The 22,741-nt window shown below is 33.2% G+C and overlaps 1 protein-coding gene across 2 annotated transcripts in view; it reads right to left on the minus strand.

The window, feature by feature from the left end:
• Window positions 1–2,484: 2,484 nt before the first annotated feature.
• Window positions 2,485–22,741, minus strand: part of DMXL1 (Dmx like 1) — a 133,703-nt gene continuing 113,446 nt past the window's right edge. For both annotated transcript variants that reach the window (XM_006755261.2, XM_015558446.1), the window contains 7 exons: window positions 20,065–20,125; window positions 16,845–16,972; window positions 14,023–14,115; window positions 11,596–11,687; window positions 9,872–9,924; window positions 4,749–4,966; window positions 2,485–3,068 (listed from right to left, as the gene is read on the minus strand). In XM_006755261.2, coding sequence (XP_006755324.1) covers window positions 2,844–3,068; window positions 4,749–4,966; window positions 9,872–9,924; window positions 11,596–11,687; window positions 14,023–14,115; window positions 16,845–16,972; window positions 20,065–20,125 — 870 coding nt within the window. In that variant the 3' untranslated portion in view covers window positions 2,485–2,843. The remainder of the gene's footprint in view (window positions 3,069–4,748; window positions 4,967–9,871; window positions 9,925–11,595; window positions 11,688–14,022; window positions 14,116–16,844; window positions 16,973–20,064; window positions 20,126–22,741) is intronic.

Here is a 22,741-nt window from a genome sequence, read left to right on the forward strand (position 1 = left end):
GCCCATCTCCTTACATCTTCACCAATATTGATGTCACTGTTTTAACTTTAAACCGATCTGATAGAAACATTTCTTTAACCATACTTCATGCTTGCTTTCTCAATGTCCTATTCTGTGAGTTATTTGCCCATTTCTCCAATAATCTGCCTATCATTTTAAAGTTCTCTTTATATACAGAGACATTAATATTTTTTCAGTTGCTATACACATATTTCTTCTAGTCACCTGTTCTTTTAACTTTGGCTGTGGCTCCCTGCCATATGAGATTTAAATTTTGTTTAGTAAGATCACACGTCTAAGGTTATATAAGGATTTTACGTGGGTATCTTTGTATTATGTTCTGATCGTTGAACCTAATGTGAGAAATTTCCATAATGTTATTTTTTTAAGTAATTAAAAAAAGAAGATATGAATTTGGGCAAGACAGAGAGCAAGAAAGGAGGATAGCGTTGACTGTCGCATGATTCAACATATGCAAATACCTACATTTCAGAAAATGAGGCTTGAAATGTTGTGAATTGTCCCATCATTATAAAGCAACATTCTCAGAAAATGCACAACTAAAAAAAATGTATTTTGATGTATTTACCTCATTAATGTGAATGAAATTTTGCATACATGTACATCATTTTATACTTAGATATGCATTCCTACTATTTTTATTCTCATCTTTTTTGAATAATGCTTACCTATTAAGTTAAAAGGATGTAGAAAAGGAAGAACAGGAATACTGGGAAAAGTATTCAATCCTTCTTACATTAACCAATTTCAAATACAGAAGTTCTCCATTTTAAAATGTGACATATACTTTAAGTCAACTAAAGTCTCATAAATATTACTTAAAACAATAGCATGCTAAAAAGAAACTCACTGCATGATTGTTTATTTAAAATATTATGACTCTTGGATGTAATTACATATGGGCTTACATAATTTATTATTCATATAAACCCTCAATTAAAATGCATAATAGTTCACCCACAATGCCTTTTTTCTAAGCATAATAAATTTTCTTATTAAAAATGTTTAAAGCCTTCTGAATCTTGATTTGTGAAGAAATTACTGAAAAGTAATTTAAGCTTAACTACATCAAACAATGGTATTGTTTGCAATGCTGTCACAGATTCCTCCATGGCAACAGTCACGTGCTGTTACTGCACAATTTATGGTACAGGTTATTATGTGCACATAAACTCTCTACATAATGAAAGTATTTTCACTGCAACTTGCTCAACACATTTAAAATTATGGATACAATTTACAAAATATTTAACAATATACTTTTAAGATAAAAGTATCCTGAGGATATTACAAAATTCGTTTTACCAGCCCTTCTTTTCTTTGTTTTATTTCACTCTTTAATTTCCAAGATAATAGCTGTTTATACTTTGTTACATAAAAATGTACTTATAGTCCCTATTAACAAAATATATTTAAGCTCAATAGCATATAATTGTCCCTCAAACACTTAGTTCCAACCGCCTGTCTCCTTGGTTAAAATCAAGTATTTATCAAGTTTTCTATAATTCTGAATCAGAAAAGGTATAGCAAAACAGAGAGAAATAGGGTTAGCACATCTAAGTTAAAAGCACTGCATTTTTAATATTTTGGTCATATTTTATAATAAAATAATATATTTTGGCAAAAATAATAAAATATAAGGTTCAGTTTATTTTCTATTAATGGTAGATCTGGCAGGTATTTTACACTTGTAAATACTACCTATTTAATCTGACCGTTTCACATTTGTTTTTAAAAACACTGCTATAAGGTTTTCACAACTTTTGAGACTAAAAGCACCTAAAAAATAAAATTTAAGTAAAATGTTTGTTTGATGATCAAAAAATCCTTTCATTAATTTATAAACTTACTTTAAGTGTCTCATATATACCAACACAGAATTGTTATTGTCTGCTAAGACATATTTGACTCAATGTAATCTTTAAAATAATAATCCTGGAAGTCTTCCTGAAATTCATGTGAAAATTAGATGGGAATTCAAAAAATTTTTTTTAAGAACATGAAAACAAATAGCTGCAAAAAAAGTTGTTATTCTGGTGGTAGTAGTAATGATGGCGCAAAAACACATGAAAAGACTTGTAGTTTTCTCATATATACACAAAGTATGTTCAAATAAGATGTGCAAGGTATATTACATATATACACACAACCATACACACACATATACATACATACATATATACATACACACACACACACACATACACACACATACATACATATACACACACATACATACATACACTTGGGCTCCAGTAGGGAAACTTGAAAACTTATATAATGAGCCACTTGGCTCATTTATCACTGAAGTCCCAATAATAGTTTTAATGGAGATGTACATTATTTTTTTGATTCTTATTCAAATATCAATCTATCATTAGTTAAGAGAAGACTTTGAGATGTGTAAGTTTGAAAAAGGAACTGAGAGCATGGTGAATTAAGTAGTGATGGATATGCAACGGCTTTTACATAAAAGGTATTTTTACTGTGGAAGAAATTCATGCAGAGGTATCTGCAGAAGACTTTATCAACCGTAAGAAAACAAAACTCATTTGACACTGTGACATCCTCACTATAACACAGTATAAATATGTAATGTTACAGCATTACTTATACATTCTAGTTTGGGCAACAGAGTCTAATTCTGAATGACCTTGTTAATTTTTAAGGCATCAGTGCATCAAGGGCAAAGCTCCATAAAATAAATATGGAAACAAGAAAGCACTAGCTTATTTGTGGCATTGAGAGTAACCAATGTACATTATCTGTGTTGGCCACTTCTATGGAATAGGTACTAAATTATAGATCTTATTGTCAAAATGTTACAACATAAATTTCACATCATGTTTCAATACTTCATTTAATGGGCTAAACTGATCCGGCAGTATCCTCATTTTCATTGTTCCATCAGCTCCACATGAAAAAATGTGATTTGCTGGCCCTGTCTCAATTTGCATCACTCCGGTTCCGATATTTCTGAAAATGGATTGCCGAGCATGTTCACTGATAAAAGTGTGAAGAAGACTAAAGGTAGAGAGATTCCAAATCTGCAAGATATTAAGAACAAAATAAAACTTGGGGTTGACGATTACCTAAAAAGTACAAATATAATATTTAGGCCTGTCTTCCTGTGCAGAAAAGGAATTTCTAAAACAAAGATGGAGAAAAGCCTGTGTAGGCCTGAGTTCTGAATAGGATGTAACTCACTTAGATATTATTACATTCTTCAAAACCCATCCAGTAAGAGAGGTATTTTTAACCCTGCATTTGAGATGAGGAAACTTAGGTACAAGGATGTTAAGTGTACAATGCTACAAGAACTTGCAATATTATAGGGACTACTATAAAAATTTCCTATCTCTCAGCAAAGCTTTTGCTGTGTAGTTCTATAGTGAAGTAATCTTGTCTCTATAATGTAAAATACCCCCATGGGATCAGAACCACTGAAAAGCACTAGATACCTAGAGGCCTCAGATAAGGCAAATCTATGTTCCAACTACAAGATAAGGTTAATTATTATAACTTCAGAATAATTAATTTACTAAATAGAAACTTTCTATTTTCATCCCTTTCTAAATAAATATGTCTGTCCCTAAAGTAATTTATAAGAATCTTCACTTATGTGGAACCTAAATGCTTTCAGGACATTGTTTTAAATGTAGGTAAACCAATTTATTTATTTATTTTTATATCTCATTTACAAAAATCTTACTTTTCTTTAAGAAATAAATTAATTTCTACCATTCTAGACATACTTGTTAAACTGTGACTTCTGAATATACTACATTGTTTACTTTCAAATCTTTTTTTTTACTCAGTTAGATAAAACTCAGTACAAAATAAAGAACTATTCTAAAACACAGTATAAACTGCCTAAACTGAGGGCAGTTCAAATATAATTAATTTTTTCTTGCTAAGAATTTTGAAAATAATATGCCAGTTCTAACAAAGTAGTCCAATTTATTTGGACTAAATAGACTCTCTAGCATTTAAATTAATGGATTCTAAGAAATCAAGCACCCCCAGTAGATTGCTGACCATTAGAATAATTTAGGGACTAGTCTAAACTAACTTATTTCTGCAGGTGTTTCCAAGTGTGGCCAGAGGACTCTCCATCAAAACCACTAGGTCTGTGTTATAAAAATGCACATTCCTGAACCTTGGACTTACTAAGTATTTTTAGGGTGGGACCTAACAATAAAATTTTTGGAGTGGGGTACATTTTTAATAAGCTGCTTAACATTTAAAAAACCCCTGGATTTTAAACACAGTGGGGTTTAAGAAGGACTGTTATAGGCAGGACTTATCCAGGTACATTCAGAATTACTGAATCAGGCACTGAGTAGTTGCATGCTAAACTATAAATAAATAAATAAAAATGGCATAAGGAAATATGTCAGTATATTTCATGGTACCTGAAATAGAATTCAGTAATGCTTAACATGCAGTCAAGACTAATTTTAACATCTGAAATGTATTTATATCCATGGAAAAATCTAGTTCTTTTATATGCATTAATTAAGCATATCTGAAAAAGATAATTTTCAAATTAATCATTACTTCATTTGTTAAAAGATTTATTAAATAACAATTAATGTGGTTGACTACAAAGGAGTTGTTTATATATATATATATATTATTTAAAGAGACTAACATCATCAATTATGATTAAAGACCTAAGGTTTCTGAAGATTTCTTTTTGTAGATATTGTGGCATTAATGTTTACCTTTATGCTGCCTTCAGCAGATCCTGTAACAAAGTACTCTTCAGTTGGATCAATAGCAACAGCTTTAACAGGAGAATCATGGCTCTGGAAAAGCTGCCTTTGTTGTCGTTGCTGAAGGTCAAAGACACATGTAAAGCCTTTTCTGCCACATGATATTAGTAGCTGATGTTTTGGAGCATATGCTAAAACAGTGGCTCCACTATCATGGCAAATAAAAGCTGAAAGGAAAAAAAAAGTGAAAATAATTTAATAGTATAAGAAACAGACTTCTGGCTTTTGGCCAAGGTGAAATGTTAGAACATGTGTTTTTGTGGACATGTGTTTTCATTTCTCTTGGATATATGGATATATATATATATATATATGAATGAATATATACTGCTGGGTCATATTAAGTGTATGTTTAACTTTATTAGAAACTAACAAACAGTTTTCCAAAGTGGTTATGCAACCTCATTCCTCTATCAATAAATCATGAGTGTTCCGGTTTTTCCATATTCTCACCAACACTTGTTATCCTAGAATCTTTAATTTTGGCCATTTCAGTGTATAGAGTAGTATCTTATGGTGAATTTAACTTGCATTTCCCTGATAACTATTGATGCTGAATATCATTTCGCATGCTTATTTGCTATTCAAATGTTTATAAGTGAATAATTTAAAAAATCTTAAATATATTATTTCTTTAATGGGTTATGCTTTTGGTTTTGTATCTAAAAAGTCATCACCAAACCCAAGAACACCTAGATTTTCTCCTACATTTTGTTCTAGGAATTTTGTAGTTTGTATTTAACTCTATGATCCATTTTTAGTTAATTTTCATGAAAAGGGTGAGGTTAATTTTTCTGCATATCAGCATCCAATTATTTTTCTACATATCAGCATCCAATTATTTGTTGAAAAACTGTCTCCACTGAATTGTCTTTGTATCTTTATTAACAATCAATCCACTATTCATGTGTGCGTTTAATACTGCGCTACCTACAAGCATACCTTGCTTTGTTTCACTTTTTTGTACTTCACAGACACTGTATTGCTTGTGGCAACCCTGTATAGGGCAAGTCTGTCAGCGCCATTTTTCTAACAGCATTTGCTCACTTTGTGGCTCTGTCACATTTTGATAATTCTCTCAATATTTCAAACTTTTTCATTATTATTATGTTTTTTATGATGACCTGTGGTCAGTGATTTTTGATGTTACTATTATAATTGTTTTGGGGTGCTATGAACCATGCCTATATGATGACACACTTAATAAATGTCGAGTATGTTCTGACTGGCTGTTTCCCCATCTGTTTCCCTCTCGTCAGGCCTCCCTATTCCCTGAGACACAGCAATATTGAAATAATATTAATCAATAACCCTACAATGGCCTCTAAGTGTTCAAGTAAAAGGAAGAGTCTCACATCTCTCACTTTACATCAACAGCTAGAAATGATTAAACTTAGTGAGAAAGGCATGTCAAAAGCCAAGATAGGCAGAAAGCTAGACTTCTTGCACTAGTGAGCCAAGTTGTGAATGCAAAGGAAAAGTTCTTGAAGAAAATTAAAAGTGCTACTCCAGTGAACACACAAATGATAAGAAAGCAAAACAGCTTTATTACTGATTTGGAGAAAGTTTCAGTGGTCCAGATAGGTCAAACCAGCCACAATATTTCCTTAGGTCAAAACTAAGCCAGAGCAAGGCTCTACTTCTCTTCAATTCTATAAAGACAGAGAGAGGTGAGGAAACTACAGAAAGCAAGTTGGAAGTTAGCAGAGTTTGGTTCGTGAGGTTTAAAGAAAGAATCTGTCTTCAAAACTTAAAATGTGCAAGGTGAAACAGCAAGTGCTAATGGAGAAGCTACAGCAAGTTATCCAGATCCCGCTAAGATAATGAAATGACAGAGTATCAGTATAGATGAAACGGCCTTATATTGGAAGAAGATACCATCTAGGACAGTGATGGCAAACCTATGACATGCGTGTCAGAGGTGACATGTGAACTCGTTTTTTTGGTTGATTTTTCTTTGTTAAATGGCATTTAAATAGATAAAATAAATATCAAAAATATAAATCTTTGTTTTACTATGGTTGCAAAGATCAAAAAATTTCTATATGTGACACGGCACCAGAGTTAAGTTAGGGTTTTTCAAAATGCTGACACGCCGAGCTCAAAGGTTCGCCATCACTGATCTAGGACTTTCATAGCTAGGAAGAAGTCAAGCTTGGTTTCAAAGCTTTAAAGGATGGGCTGACTTTCTTTGTTGGGGCTAATGCAGCTGGGAACTTTTAAGTCGAAGCTAATGTTCACTTACACCCCAAAAATCCTATATTATTTAGCTCGTAAGTATTATGCTAAATCAACTCTGCCTGTGCTCTATAAAAAAAAACAACAACATGCCCTAGCTAGTTTGGCTTAATGGATAGAGTGTTCCCAAGTTCGATTCCAGTCAAGGGCATGTACCTTGGCTCAATCCCTGGCCTGGTTGGGGAGCATTCAGGAGGCAACTAATTGATGTGTCTGTCTGTCTGTCTCAGTCTCTGTCTCTCTCTCTCTCCGCCCCCTTCCCTTCCACTCTCTAAAAATCAATGTAAAAATATCCTCAGGTGAGGATTAACAACAAAAAAGAACCAACAAAGCCTGAATGACAGCATATCTGTTTATAATGTGCTTTACTATTTTTTAAAATATATTTCTTTATTGATTTAAGAGAGGAAGAGGGAGAGAGAGAGAGAGAGAAAAAGAGAGAGAGAGAGAGAGAGAGAGGAATATCAATGATGAGAGAGAATCCTTGGTCGGCTGCCTCCTGCACGGCCCCTACTGAGGATCAAGCCTGCAACCCAGGCATGTGCCCTTGGTCAAAATTGAACCCGGGACCCCTCAGTTTGTAGGCCAATGCTCTATTCACTGAGCCAAACTGGTAGGGCTTTACTGACTATTTTAAGCCCACTGTTGAGACCTATTGCACAGAAAAAAATTATTTTTAAATTATTACTGCTCATTGACAATGCATGTGCTCACCCAAGAGCTCTGATGGAGATGTACAAGACTCATATTTTCATGCCTGCTAACACAACATCCATTCTGTAGCCCATGGATCAGTAATTTCAATTTTCAATTCTTATTATTTAAGAAATACATTTTGTCTGGCTAGTGTGGCTCAGCAGTTGAGCATCAACCCAGAAACCAAGTAGTTATGGGTTTGATTCCTGGACAGGGCACATGTCCAGGTTGTGGGCTTGATCCCCATTAAGGGGTGCACAGGAGGCAATCAACTGACGATGTTCCATCTCCCTATACCTCTTCTTTCCTCACAAAAACATATTTAAAAAAGAAAAGAAATACATTTCCTAAGTCTATAGATGCCATAAGTAGTGATTCCTCTGATGGATCTGGGCAAAGTAAATTGAAAACCTTCTGGAAGGGATTCCCCATTCTAGATGCCATTAAGAACATTTGTGATCTATGGGAAGAGGTCAAAATATCAATATTAACAGGAGTTTAGAAGATGTTGATTCCAACTCTTCTGGATGACTTTGAGGGGTTGAAGAGTTCAGTGGAGAAAGTAACTGCAGAAGTGATGGAAATAACAAGAGAACCAGAATTAGAAGTGGAGCTTGGAGATGTGACCGAATTGCTAAAACTTGGTAAATGCTGAGTTGGTTCTTATGGATGAGCAAAGAAAGATGTCTTCAGATGGAATCTACTCCTGGTGAAAACGCTGTGAAGATTGTTGAAATGACAACAAAGGATTTAGAATATTACATAAACTTAGTCGACTAAGCAGAAGCAGGTTCAACTGTGGATAAAATGCTATCAAACAGCATCACATACCACACAGCAATAGTTACTAAAAAGACTACAGTATGTATAGTGTAATCATAACTTTTATAGGCAATGGGAAACCAAAAAACTTGTGTGACTTGCTTTACAGGCATACCTCAGAGATACTGCCATTGAGTTCCAGACCACTGCAATAAAAGAATATAGAAATAAAGCAAGTAATAATCTTTGTGCTAGTGGAAGATCTTGCCTTCAATTTGTAAAAAATGCAACATCTGTGCAGCTCAAAAAAGGGAAGTGCGATAAAATGATGTATGCATATATTGCAATATTCACTTTATTGTGGTGGTCCAAAACTGAACCAGTAACATCACTGAGGTATGTCTGTATCCTGTTCTATGATATGTGTCTATTCTTAAGCCAATATCACAATATCTTAATTATTATAGCTTTATAGTAAGATCTAAAATCAGGTAATGTGAGTTCTCCAAGTTTGTTTTTCTAAAGTTCTTAGTATTCTAGATCTGTTGCCTCTCTCTACAAACTTTAGAACCAGTTTGTTGATACGTGTAAAATGGCTTGCTGGGACTTTAATTAGATAGGATTGAATCTATGATGTTGGAACTGACAATTTAATAATATGGAGTATTTCAATCTGTGGATATGGAATATCTATTTATTTAGATCTTTGATTTCTTTTATCTTTTATGTTTTTTCTCCAACAGATGCTATACATATTTTGTTAGATTTATGCCTCAATATTTCATTATTTTGGATATTATAAATGGTAGTATTTTTTAGATTTCAAATGCCAATTGTTGGTCTATAGGAAAGCAACTGACTTTAGTATTGATCATGTATTCTGTACTCTGCTATACTCATTCATTCATTCTTGGAAGTGGTTTTTGTAGATTCTTAGGGATTTTCTACAGAGATATTTGTTTCACTTGTGAATAAAAACATTCTTTTTCTACTCTTCCAATCTGTATACCTTTTATTTCCATTTGTCTTATTGCATTAGTTAGGTCTTCCAGTACAATGTTAGTTAAATAGGAATGGTGAGTGGGAACAAAATGTTATGCAATAATTGATGTTCACAATGATGACTTATAACCATCGGATCCAAAGTAAAGACAAATGATTTTTATATTACCTGTTCTACTGTCCCCCATTAAGATATAGTGAAGGGTTAATTATGCATACTGCATTATTGCTGCTTTTAAACCGTGCCACCAAGCACAAAATAAACCCCATGGGCTAATAAATATGCCATTTAAAAAACCATATTCATTTAAAAATAATATTTAGTTTATGAATTTCTTGACTTTCAATATTTATAAAATGCTTTAAAAACTTACCATGAACTAAACTATTGGCAGATGCTACAAGAGTATCCCACAAACATATGTTTCTGGAAAAAAAAAAGATTACTCTTGAGTGACACAAAGTTAACAGAATAAAAAGTATGTCTCATATTATAACGTAACATTTAAACCTTGCTCTCTCAGAAAGTTCTTAAATTTATAAACACACCAAATACAAGTAACCAATATATTTATGTATGATTAATTTTAAACAAAGTTTAAAAACTAATAACGCATAAAATTGAGTAATTCATATTAACATGTATTTACAAATACTACTATATGAAGCCTGAATAGGGAAGCTACTTTTTATATTCACTGATTCTCTAACAGACTCCCATACACAAATAGGATACACTGAATTTTCTGGAGTGCAAAGAAAACTTATTTCTACTATGAATGGGAGCAGCTTTTATGCCTTTCCATGAGTTGTAAAGGAGGAACCAATATATGTAATAATTTCTATGGAAGATGGGTTAAAAACTCCGTATTCCTACAGTCCCACTTCTAGGGCAAAATGAGGCCGTACCCCTAAATATAAAAGCTCACCAGCCTCAGTTGGCCTTGACCTCATAACTCAGCTGTATGAAGGAAGTCAAAAGTGGGGGTGTGGAGATGGAGGCAGGGGAAGACATATTTAAAGATTTTTGAGGGGATGGAGACAGGCTATCACTTATTAGCTAATGTACAATTAACAATCTTAGTTTCTTTTTGTGAAACAGTCAGTGATTTCAACTGGTTGGTTGCAAGAATTTTTAAAACATGAAATACCCGACTATGTATTCAGGGATACTGACCTCTCTTCCCTTAGATTGTCAAATTAAAAAAATGACAACAGCCAACACAACAATAGCCATCCGGTGTGAATGCCCTGTCTTGAACCATAAGTATATAGATCATGTAATAGAGTCAAATCTCATTGGTCATGTTACATAAAAAGGTTGCATCTGATTAATTTTTGGTACCAGAAATCCTTACATATAAGTGTAGACACCTGATTTTTTTTAAAAAGTCACTTTGGAGCAAATATGGTAGATAATAATTTTTATGTCAATCAAAATTATACCTATTTTTTGTCAGATGGGCAAAAATTAATATATTTTAGGTGTACTGCAGAATTTTAATAGTTAATGTATGCCTTGAGATGAAAAAGGTTGAAAATCGCCGGTCTAGCTAATAGAGCCATAGTGAGCATTAACTAAATAGCATGGCCAATAACTAATTCAGTTTTGGGGATTTTTTTTCCCTCAAGCTTTCTTAACACAGGAAATCATATGGGGAAAAATTAATTCCACCAACAACCAAACCTTCTTCCTTACACTCAAATCTTAACATTAGAATATTAACAATACCAAAGGAATGGATCTTTTTCAAAAAAATTTTGAATTTTATTTAATTTATTGAAGTGACATTGCTTATTAAAATTATATAGGTTTCAAGTGTACAATTCTATGATTTGTGTGTTCACCACCCAAAATAAAGTCTCCTTTCATCACCATGTATTCGACTCCCCCTACGCTACCTGGATTTGTTTTTAATGGCACCAGAATACCGTTAAATTTACAATTAGAATACTAAAATGCCCAAAGGAAGAATTTTTATAATAAATATATTTAAAAGCATGATTATAAAAACATTCTTGTGATGTAGACATAAAGCAATTAGAAATAAAGCTCAGCTATTTCATACGCACTTCAATTTCAGTTATAATCTCTTACCTATTGTCAGTTGAAAGACCAGCTGTAGCTATTAGAGAGGAGGAACTAATGAAGACAAAATCATTTGCTGTTTTGTTATGACACTGCCAAGTCTGTAATAGTTATAAACAGCAAATGTTAATGTTACTAACAGTTTCATAACCAGGTAGATGCATTAATCAAAAAATGATCATGTAATTTGTGGCTTACTTAAAGCCTTTGCATTTCCTCCCCTCCCGCCGCACCCCCTGAACTTTAGAAAAATTTCAGAGGTAAAACAGAGAATACTCATACACCCTTGACCCAGATTCACCAATTTTTAACATTTGCCACATTTGCTTTGCTTCTCCTTCTTGCAATCCTTTTCCCATGCACACATACACACACCTATTCCTGAACCATTTAAATAAGCTGCATATGTCATGACCCTTTATGAGGCCCTTTGCTTTTGTTCAACCAAAAGTTCAAAGGGAAACAAAAGGAGGTTAAACTCTAAATATTTCCCTTGGAATATCTGTAAAAATTTTTGTCTTAGAAGACAGAAACTAGGATACTAGATTCTCAGGCAAAATTATTTATTTTCAGAAATATTTAAAGTTTTAAATAATTTTTCATATCCTATATAATAAAGAGGTAATGTGCAAATTAACCCTCTCGTCCTCACAAGATGGCTGCCTACCACCAGGCTGACAGGGGGGGCAGCAGGGGGGATAGTGAGGAACGACCAAATGACTGAACAAGCAGGCTGTGTGGGGAGACCAGGCCAGCAGGGGAGCTGTGAGGGGCAACGAGGATGGTGGGGGGGGGGCAGTTGGAGGTGACCAGGCCAGCGGGGGTAGGGGAGGCAGTTGGAGGCAACCAGGACAGCAGGGGGGCAGTTAGGGGTGACCAGGCTGGCATGCAGAGGGAGTGAGGGGCGATCAGGCAGGGAGAGAGGGGCAGTTAGGGGAGACCAGGCAAGCAGGCAGGTGAGCGATTAGTAGCCAGCAGTCCAGGATTGTGAGAGGGATGTCCCAGGATCAGGCCTAAACTGGCAGTAGGACATCCCCCAAGGGGTCCCGGATTGGAGAGGGTGCAGGCTGGGCTGAGGGGGACCCAGCCCCCGTGCATGAATTTTGTGCACCGGGCCTCTAGTATATGAATTAAAATGTTTTACTAATATTAACAAAATTTAAAAATTTACAGTGTCTTTCAATATTCCTTCAAATAATAACTTAAAAATATTATGAGAGGTTTAATTAATTATAAAGACTTCCAAGTTATGTTTGTTCAGATGTTTCTCTTCAATAAATATGACTTTAAAAAATATTTGTATTGATTTCAGAGAGGAAGGGAAAGGGAGAGAGAGAAATAGAAATATCAATGATGAGAGAGAATCATGATCGGCTGCCTACTGCATGCCCCACACTGGGAATAAAGCCCACAACCCAGGCATGTGCCCTGACCAGGAATCAAACCGTGACCTCCTGGTTCATAGGTTGACACTCAGTCACTCAGCCATGCAGGCAGGACTAATAAATGATTTTTTAAAGTATGTCAAAATCATCAAATGAAGATTTTTTTCCTCTGAGTCACTTCCCCACTCCTCCCTGATCACTATTGGAGCTGGGCTAGAGGATATCTCCTTAAAACAAACAAATCTACTTTACTCCCCCAAAGTTAATAATGAACATTTTAATCCAATTTATCTCTTTAGAAATTAAAAAATCATACAAAAACAGTCCCTTAGGGAACATAAATGTGTATATTTGAATCTGTTGGCTTAATAAAAATATAGGAAAAAATAAAGGTATCTCATCAACTCTCCCTTGTTTGCTTTCATTAGATTAGTACTATATTCAAGCATTTAACCTTAGTTGAATTATCAGAATCTTAATCTATATTCTTAATATTTTCTTGATAGATATTGCTTAGTCCTATAAAGGGCTTCACTAAAGAATATGTTATATATAAATTCAGTGCTTGTGAAGATGCAGAAAATTCATTAAACCTGTGTAATCCTGAATTGAAATGTATCAATTTTTTTTAAAAGAGATGAGCAAGAAAATAATAGTACCAGCTATAGAATACACTTTCTACTTTGTTTGTTCATGAGGAATAATGCAGAAGGGCAACCAGATGCACTGGGCTTTTGATGCAGTAGGTGTAATACCCACTGCAGCTTAGTGAGGCTAGAAAAGGGTTTGAGTAACTCACAGTTTGCATTGGTCTCTGGAGGTGCCATGTTGGTTATAAACAGGTTAATTTTACAAGTTACCAGAGATTTTTATGCCTTACAGAGTAATTTTCGCGTAATACAAGGACAGGAGCTTATAGTAAACTGTTGAATACATAGGACTAGACAGATTTTATTTTTTTGGCTTTAATATTTCTTGCCTCAAATATATAATCTTAGTATCTTTAAAATAAAAATTCATAAAATTTTGAAGTTAGGAATTTTTGGCTTACCAGGTATGGCTTAGGCATGCTTCCAGTGACTGGACAACATTTCCAGTTTGTTTGATACAAGCTTAAATATCCATCAGCATCAACTATTCCAAACTTAGAGAAAAAATATTTAAGTGTTTAATACAAATACAGAAGCACACATTTACCCTTACCCTTACTTTGAATCCCATATGTTGACTCCTAAACATTTGGTTAAAAATTGTTTAACTTTTCACTTCACCTATGCATCCAGAAAAACATTTAGATACTGTTTTAAAAATTTCAAGGTTAGACATTTAAAAAATAAACATCAGAGACGACCCATTTTATTAATGCTAACCAACAGCATAATCTATATATTTTCTGTAAGTACTCCAAAAATAGGATGCTGGATTTATACATTAAGCTAAGTGATAAAGTTTTAGCATGTATAAGAAAACTGTTCATTTTGAAAAAGACAAAATGATAACTTCCAGAAATATACAAGGAAAACATGTAAATAACATTAGAGAATACAATGAAACAAAGATTATCACAGTAAAAAGAATTCCACTATGGAAACTCAGGGCAATTTGATTGGGAAGATGTCAAAAAATCCAGAAAGGGATTATATGATACAAATCTTGAAGGATGAGTAAGGCTGCTGGCAATTTTTTCCTTTAGATTATAAAAATAATGCATATTTATAAAAAGTATATAAAATAAAGCAAATATCTACTTTGGACTATTGCCTACTCCCATTTCCAGGCCTAACAATTAACAACAATTTTATGGGTTCCCTTCGAGATTTGTTCTACAAATATTCAACAATTCACACATACATAATTTTTTTAAAGTTAGAATAATAATAAATACACAATTCTACAATTGTGTTTTTAACTTATAGCTATCTTTCCACATTGGTACATATAAATCACCCTCATTCTTGTGCTGTGTAGCATTACACTATATAGTTATAAGTTTTTAAAACTTTTCCCTATAGACAGTTTCCAATTTTTCCCACATAAAAAGTGTTACTTTGAACATTCTTGTACATATACCTTTGAGTATTTATGTAGGATAGATATCTAGAAATGGGAAAGCTTTGTCAAATGACATTATCTAAAATTGGTAATTAAAGACAAAATTAAATCCTAAGAGGTAATACCAACTTACACTCCCACTTTTCTTACACATTAGTAAACACTGCATTACTTCAATTATTAATAAAGGTTATTGGCCATGCATAATTTAATGTTGATTGTACATATCCTTTGCCTATTAAGCTGTCTTCTAAAAATCTGATTGATAGGGCTAATATTAGATATAAACCAACTCTTACTATATTTGTTATAGATATTTTTCCAGGGGCTATCCTTTTTGTTATTTTTCTTAAGTTTTTTGGAGTAGATTTAGGTATGTTTTTCAGAAAGGGTATATAGAAAGTACCAAGTCTCTGCATACTTAAAAAATGTGTTTATTTTGCTGTCAAATCTGAATAATAGTTTGGATAGACATCAAACTCATAGTTCTCACTGTACATCAGAATTCTGTGAGTATTGTTCTACTGCAGTGATGGTGAACCTATGACACGCGTGTCAGAGGTGACACGCGAACTCATTTCTTTGGTTGATTTTTCTTTGTTAAATGGCATTTAAATAGATAAAATAAATATCAAAAATATAAATCTTTGTTTTACTATGGTTGCAAATATCAAAAAATTTCTATATGTGACACGGCATCAGAGTTAAGTTAGGGTTTTTCAAAATGCTGACACGCCGAGCTCAAAAGGTTCGCCATCACTGTTCTACTGTCTATTTGTAGCCTCTATTTTGAAGGCAATGCCATTAATTTTTGGAGACGGTGGTGGAGAGGCTCTACCACTGTTACCTCTTTTCCTTCCTAGAAGCTCTCTTTATCCTTGAATTAAAAATAAAACAAAAATTAAATAATCAGGATATGTTTAGCACGTGTTGTTTCTCAATATTTCTAGTACCTGGTAGGTCCTTCCTTACTCCTGGTTCATGATCTTTAGAGAGTAAGGGAAAGGGATAGAGAGATAAAAACATCAATGGGAGACATTGATCGGCTGCCTCCTGCACACCTTCTACTGGGGATTGAGCCCACAACCCGGGTATGTACCCTGACTGGGAATCGAACCATGACCTCCTGGTTCATGGGTTGGCTCTCAACCACTGGGCAACACTGGATGGGCAACACTTTTACTTAAAGACCCTACAGTAATTATTTTAGGCTTGCCAGCTATAAAGTCTTTGTTCTCTTGAACTCTGCTGTTATAGTGGAAAAGTAACCATAGAAAACAAATAATGAATGGAGTATCTGTGTTCCAATAAAACTTTATTTAGAAAACAGATGGCTATAGTTTGTTAATATCCTGTTCTAGAGCAGTGCTTCTCAAAACATCAATGTGTGTACATATATATCATCAGAGTATGTGGTTAAAATGCAGATGGTGATTCAGTAGGTCTGAAGTAGAGTCAATAATTTACACTCTAAGATGTTCCCAGATGTTACTTGCTACCTGGTACTTGACCATACTTTGAGTAGGTTCCAGAGGATAAACAAAAATATATATCAAATGTTTAATCAAAAATGTGTAACAGAAGGTGGTCCCATCATCATTCAGTCCTTGAGCATCATTTAAATGAATTTACATATATATATTCTTTTCAAAAAGAACCAAACAAATATAAGCGTTCTTGGAGAGATTTTTTTTTTTATTCATATAGATTAATGCTTTACCATTAGCTCACTGAGCTATACTCTTCAGAAACCCAAACTAGTAATATTTATAAACCTCCAACATAATCAAACCATTTTCCCATTGTATTTTTACATACTACCTTATTTCCCTGGTAGTTAAATCTCATTCTTGTAACTCTTGAATTGCCGCCAGATCGAAAGCAGGTTATCTGTTGAGAATGGCCCCATTCAAACATTCTGACACTTCCATCCTGAGCTCCTGTCAGATCTGCATTATAAGAAGGCACAAATTGCAAATTTACTTCAGGAATCTTTGGAAAATTTATTTTTTAATCCAATGTGAAAATATTTATGGAAGAAACACCTAAGAAATGAAGCATAGCCAATTTATATGAATTTACCTTTGTATGAAATTTCACTTGAATATTTCATCTTAAAAACAGATAGTAATATGATGTACTTTTATTTGACTGAGAACATATGCTCATACAAAACAACAGAAGCAATTAAAGCAGAACTCTATAAATATTATTTCCCTTTGAAATGATCTCAATGATGTTTTAATAGCCTTTAATAAATAGCTTTTATGATAACCACTTAAATTCTTGGGATTACTAAAGAGCCAATTCTTAACAGTAATACTATTAATGTTTACATTTATACATTTTTGCCTTAGCTGGTTTGGCTCAGTGGATAGAGCATGGGCCTGTGGACTGAAAGGTCCCAGGTTCAATTCGGGTCAAGGGCACATGCCCTGGTTGTGGGCTCGACCCGCAGTAGGGGGCGTGTTGGAGGCAGCCGATCAATGATTCTCTTTCATTATTGATGTTTCTATCTCTTGCTCCCACTCCCTTCTTCTCTGAAATCAATAAAAATATATATTTTTTAAAAAGTTTATACACTTCCCTCTTGGAAAAAAAAGATTGTAGAAGACCTTGAATGTCATGATAAAAAACATTCCTAGTAGTTATTCCAATTACTTAATATCTTAAAATGTTGTTTCATTGAGAAATATGAATAAGTTAAATAATTTCTAATTCTTCACTTCACCATTTACTAATTTTGTGAGACTAAGAAACTTATTTTAATCTCCCTGATTCTATTTCCTTCCCATAAAAGGAGAATAATGATACATATAGGTGTCAATTTATGTTAAGTATAATTATCAGTATTAATGAGATTTAGAAGTCATGAGAAATTTATTAATGTAAATAAAGACCTACCACATTGCTAGTCATATATTAGTCAAGATTCCTTATTCCTTGCCAAGTATTTAAAGTAAATGGCCTTCAATTGTTTTGAAATGTTTTAACACTGGGCTGGGGTGGAAGCGTGGGGAGAATTCTTGAGACTGGGATAAAAATTATTTTCTCTCTACCCCAACAGTCTTGCTTAGCTTATTCAGAAAAATAAATTGGGCTACTTGAGTTTAAAAACCGCTCAAAATTTTATATTATTATTTCTGGTTTTATTTATTTGAGAAAAATCCTTCATTATTAGTATCTGACATATTAAATTAAATAGTGGACTATTAAAGCCTTTGTAGCCTAAGATTTTAAAGGGCAAGATAAAGGTTCCTATAATCAAGTTGTATGAGTAAACATCCCTCATTAGCAATTGAATAGTATTATATCAAAGAGGTAAGAAATGGGTTAATAACTACAATGGTAAAACCTCAATAAGTTCATAATTTTAAAAAGGAAGTCCTCTTAAGACTTTCATTTCTATTTTATTTCAACCTGTTAGCCTAACTTCTAAAAAATATCTCTAGGGTAGAAGTAAAAAAATATTGGTTTCTAGTGACTAAGATTTTTTCAAAATCTACTCAAAGAGAAGAAGCTATTATGAGGTATCTGAAATTTGGAATAAAATTTTCAAAAATCCCGTCTCATAACATTCTCACTACATAAAAAGTGTTTATTGCTGAGCTAAATTACTACCTGTACACTTGATCATGATATAAAAAGATATACTGAAAAAAATCCAGTGATTAATTTAATGAGCTTTAAAATTTTCAAGTCTTTTATCTGCCAGTTATGATACTTCCCTGAAGAAAGTAAGTTCTTATTCCAAAACAGAAGTGATCTAATGTTACCTAATGACTTTGAAAATAAGTCCATTAACTGCCTTTGAAACTAGGGATCTCTTTGTTTAAATTTACGGGGTTGAGGTAAAGAATATTTCCTATAAACTAGTCATCTGTTGGGACAGAGATGACTCTGGAGATAAGAAGAAATGAAGTCCTTTCAATATTTCAAGATACTTCCAAACCCTACTGTATAGAATCAAGATAGAATTTTAAGAAATGCCAAATGTTTCTTGCTGTGGGAGTAATATTATTTAGGCTTTGTTTATAAAACACATTTGACTAGTTGCTCTCTATGCTTCATTGCTGATTCTTAGTTTTCACTTCACATTAGACTTGTGGATAGAAAATATACTTTCAGTGTTGAATAAATTCAAGATAGTAAAAACAGACTAATTTTTAATATTATTATATTCCTCTAGCATAAGTAACAGAAAGTACTCTTCATTTTAAATATATGGTTCTCTTGAATCCTTTTATTGGACTCTGATGTACAATTCTGATAAGAGATGCTTACGATAATTAAGTTGAAAAGAACACTGGTTTTATCAATTGTATTTTATCAAAATAAATCTCAAAAAAGAAGGTAGAATTTTTATAGGTTATTAAATTGGAGGGATATGAATACCTCTTAATAACATGCTCTATTTTTGTTACTGTGTGGTAGGACAACTTAAAATTATACTTAAAAAATTTGGAATACTCACATGCCAATATAAATACTGAATCCAATCCACTAGTTAATTTTAAAATTGTCTCTCTTATTTTTCTCTGCCAATACTTCAAATATTTGAGGGTTCACTCAAAATAAACATACTTTGCCTTAGAAGAATATTATAATAACCATTTCTATACTTACTGTTAGTGTGTCCAATAAAAGACAAACTGACAAAATAGTAAAAAAATATAAACTGATTATGATGAGCAATAAATGACCAAGATATGCTTCTGGTTTATGTAAGAAAAGATGGAAGTAATCCTAGTGTTTAAAAAATAATTATCAACTACAACCTAACATTGTCTAAAGAGTCCAAAAATATTAAAAAATAAAATGTGCTAACTTAAAAATATGTAGTCAAAATGCTAAAAATTTACTACATTAATTTAGGCTTCCCTATTAATTCAAAAAAATTTTTTTCTATTTTTATCCAATTTTGAAATGAAGATGTTATTTGCTAGCAAACATTCTCTACAAAAAAAGTAAAATAAATGTTGACTATCTTTTGACTTAAACTTTAATTCCTTAGAATAATCGCTAATTATTATCAACTTACAGTAAGGAAGAGTAGGGTGAGAAGTCATTCTTCTGACATTATTAATGGCTTTCTTAATCATCTGTTAATACAGAAAAAATTTTCTTTTAGTTACAATAGCATTAAAAATTTTACTTGTGACAGGACAAATGAAATTAATTAATTAATTAATTAATATGTGATTCCATAATTGCCATGATTAGTGGTAAAAACACTAAATATGGTAACAAATTGAGTTTAATAGCTCAGCCATCTTACATTTCAGTGTACATACATTTTCTGCATCTAGGCTCTAGGAACAAAGTCACCTTGAGTATTTAGTCTTACCTCCTGTCTTGACAATTCTTTTCTGATCCCATTAAATTTATTGGAATAATCCTGAATAGTTATAAGGTTAAAAAGATAGGCAGAAGCATGTGAAGAAAAAAAAAGGTAAACAGAAAATCATATAAATTTTTAATTGATAATTTGGAACTGTTTATTAACCTGTTTGTAAATCATGTTTTGAATGATTTACAAAGCCTGTCAAATAAAAGTAAAATATATATGTAAAATTAAAGAGATTATTTTAATTTATAGAACATTTCCTATTTACACAGCACCATAACTACAGTTACATATTACCCTAAATTTGTACATCACTATCATGTAGCCTTTTTGTTGTTCTGAATTTTAAATTGTTCAATTAGCCTAAAGTAGGGAGGGAAACCCGGATCTGATAGGGAGGGAAGAGATTATCCAGAAGAACTGGTAAGGGATAGAAACACTAACAGGTATATATAGATAGATAATATTTCAATAAAGCAGAAGTTGGTTACAACAAATGTTCTTGCCCATTAGTGTTCATAATTCAATAAAATAATGGGCTTAAGAAAATATTTTACCAATTTCCCACAAAAGAATGAAACCCAATAAATGTTAAACTTTTGTTTAGAAAACTTCATGCTTAAATCTCATGTTACCCTTAATTAAAGAAATGTCTAAAGATTTCTGTTCTTCATTTATCTTTTTTCTAACTAAATGATATTTTCTGACTATAATATCAAGGAAAACGAAAAGTATAAAAAATATACAAACACAGATTTAAGTTTCTGAAAGCACATGTAAAACATTATAAGGGGAAAACGTCATTAATTATTTTAGAAGATCCATATAAAAAAATATCATTATATAGAGATGGTGTCTTTTTCTGGAGGATGGAGTGGGACAATCCGTATTTATGTTTACAAATCATAATGACCCCAACTAAAAATATATCCTTCTTTAGACAGGAAGAAAATTAAGTCCTATAAGAATGACAATGCTTTGGAGTATAAAATATTTTCACCTATTATATATTAAATGCCATTTTAGTTAGAGGTCATCTGTGTATAAGGCAGGCATAAAGTAACCTCTCAAAGTGCTTAGAGGGTATAAAAAAGACATCCAAATAACAGATAAGTTCAAAACTGATAGAAGTTACAAGGATGATAAAATGAAATAATATGACATAGAGTGACTGGGGGTAAAGTAGGGAGGGGCAGATGCCTTTACGAGGTAAGCAAGGGAAATCAATGGGAATCTGGGTTAAGATCTGAAAGAGCATTTCAAGCAGAATGCAAGGCACAGGCTCTGATATGGCAATGAGCTTAATGTGTTCCAGTGACAGAGAGATAATAACTAGAGCAAAGATTATCAGGTGTATAATGAAGGGCAATAAGGCTGCTAGAGGCCAGGAGGGGTTAAATCACATAAGGCCTTAGAGGCCATATAATAAGGACATGTTTTTGGTTTTTTTTTCAAGTTGTACTGGAAAATCTGAAAATATCAAGCAGGGAAGTAACAACCTGAATGATGCTTTAGAAAACAGCAACTCTGGTTGCTGTGTACAGAATAGAGGAAGCAATGTGGAAGTAAAGGGATCAGCACAGAAAGCTGTTACAGGAAGAACTGTATTGCACATTCTCTGAAACTGGAGTTGGAAAAAAGTGCCTATTACTTCTTTTTTTAAACAATGTATCTTTATTGATTTCAGAGAGAAAGAGAGGGGGAAAAGAGATAGAAACATCAATGATGAGAGAGAATCACTGATTGGCTGCCTCCTGCACGTCCCCTACTGGGGATCAAGCCTGCAAGAATCGAACCTGGGACCCTTCAGTCCGCAGGCTGACGCTCTATCCACTGAGCCAAACCAGTTAGGGCTACTTCTTTCCATATATTTTGTATATTATCTTTATGGTCTCCTATAAAAGATGATAATATCAGATTTAATAAATGAATTTTAATATAGCTGTCAATTGGGAAAAAATAACTATTACTGACCAAGTTATTCATTTGAATAATTACTATAATGCTTTTCAAATTCTTCAACTTAATTTTTTGATTAAGGTATGACATATGTGTCCTTATCCCTCCATTGCCTCCACCCCCACCCCCGCCCCGTTCATGCCCTCACTCCCCTGGTGTCTGTGTCCATTGGTTAGGCTTATATACATTCATACAAGTCCTTTGGTTGATCTCTCCTCCTTACCCCCCCCCTCCTCTACCTTCCCTCTAAGGTTTGAGCATCTGATCAATGCTTCTCTGTCTCTGGATCTGTTTTTGTTCATCAGATTATGTTGTTCATTATAATCCACAACTGAGTGAGAGCATGTGATATTTATCTTCCTCTGACTGACTTGTTTCACTTAGCATAATGCTCTCCAGCTCCACACATGCT

This window comes from Myotis davidii, unplaced genomic scaffold, assembly GCF_000327345.1.
Source record: "Myotis davidii unplaced genomic scaffold, ASM32734v1 scaffold130, whole genome shotgun sequence".
In the NCBI taxonomy this organism is placed as follows: domain Eukaryota; kingdom Metazoa; phylum Chordata; class Mammalia; order Chiroptera; family Vespertilionidae; genus Myotis; species Myotis davidii.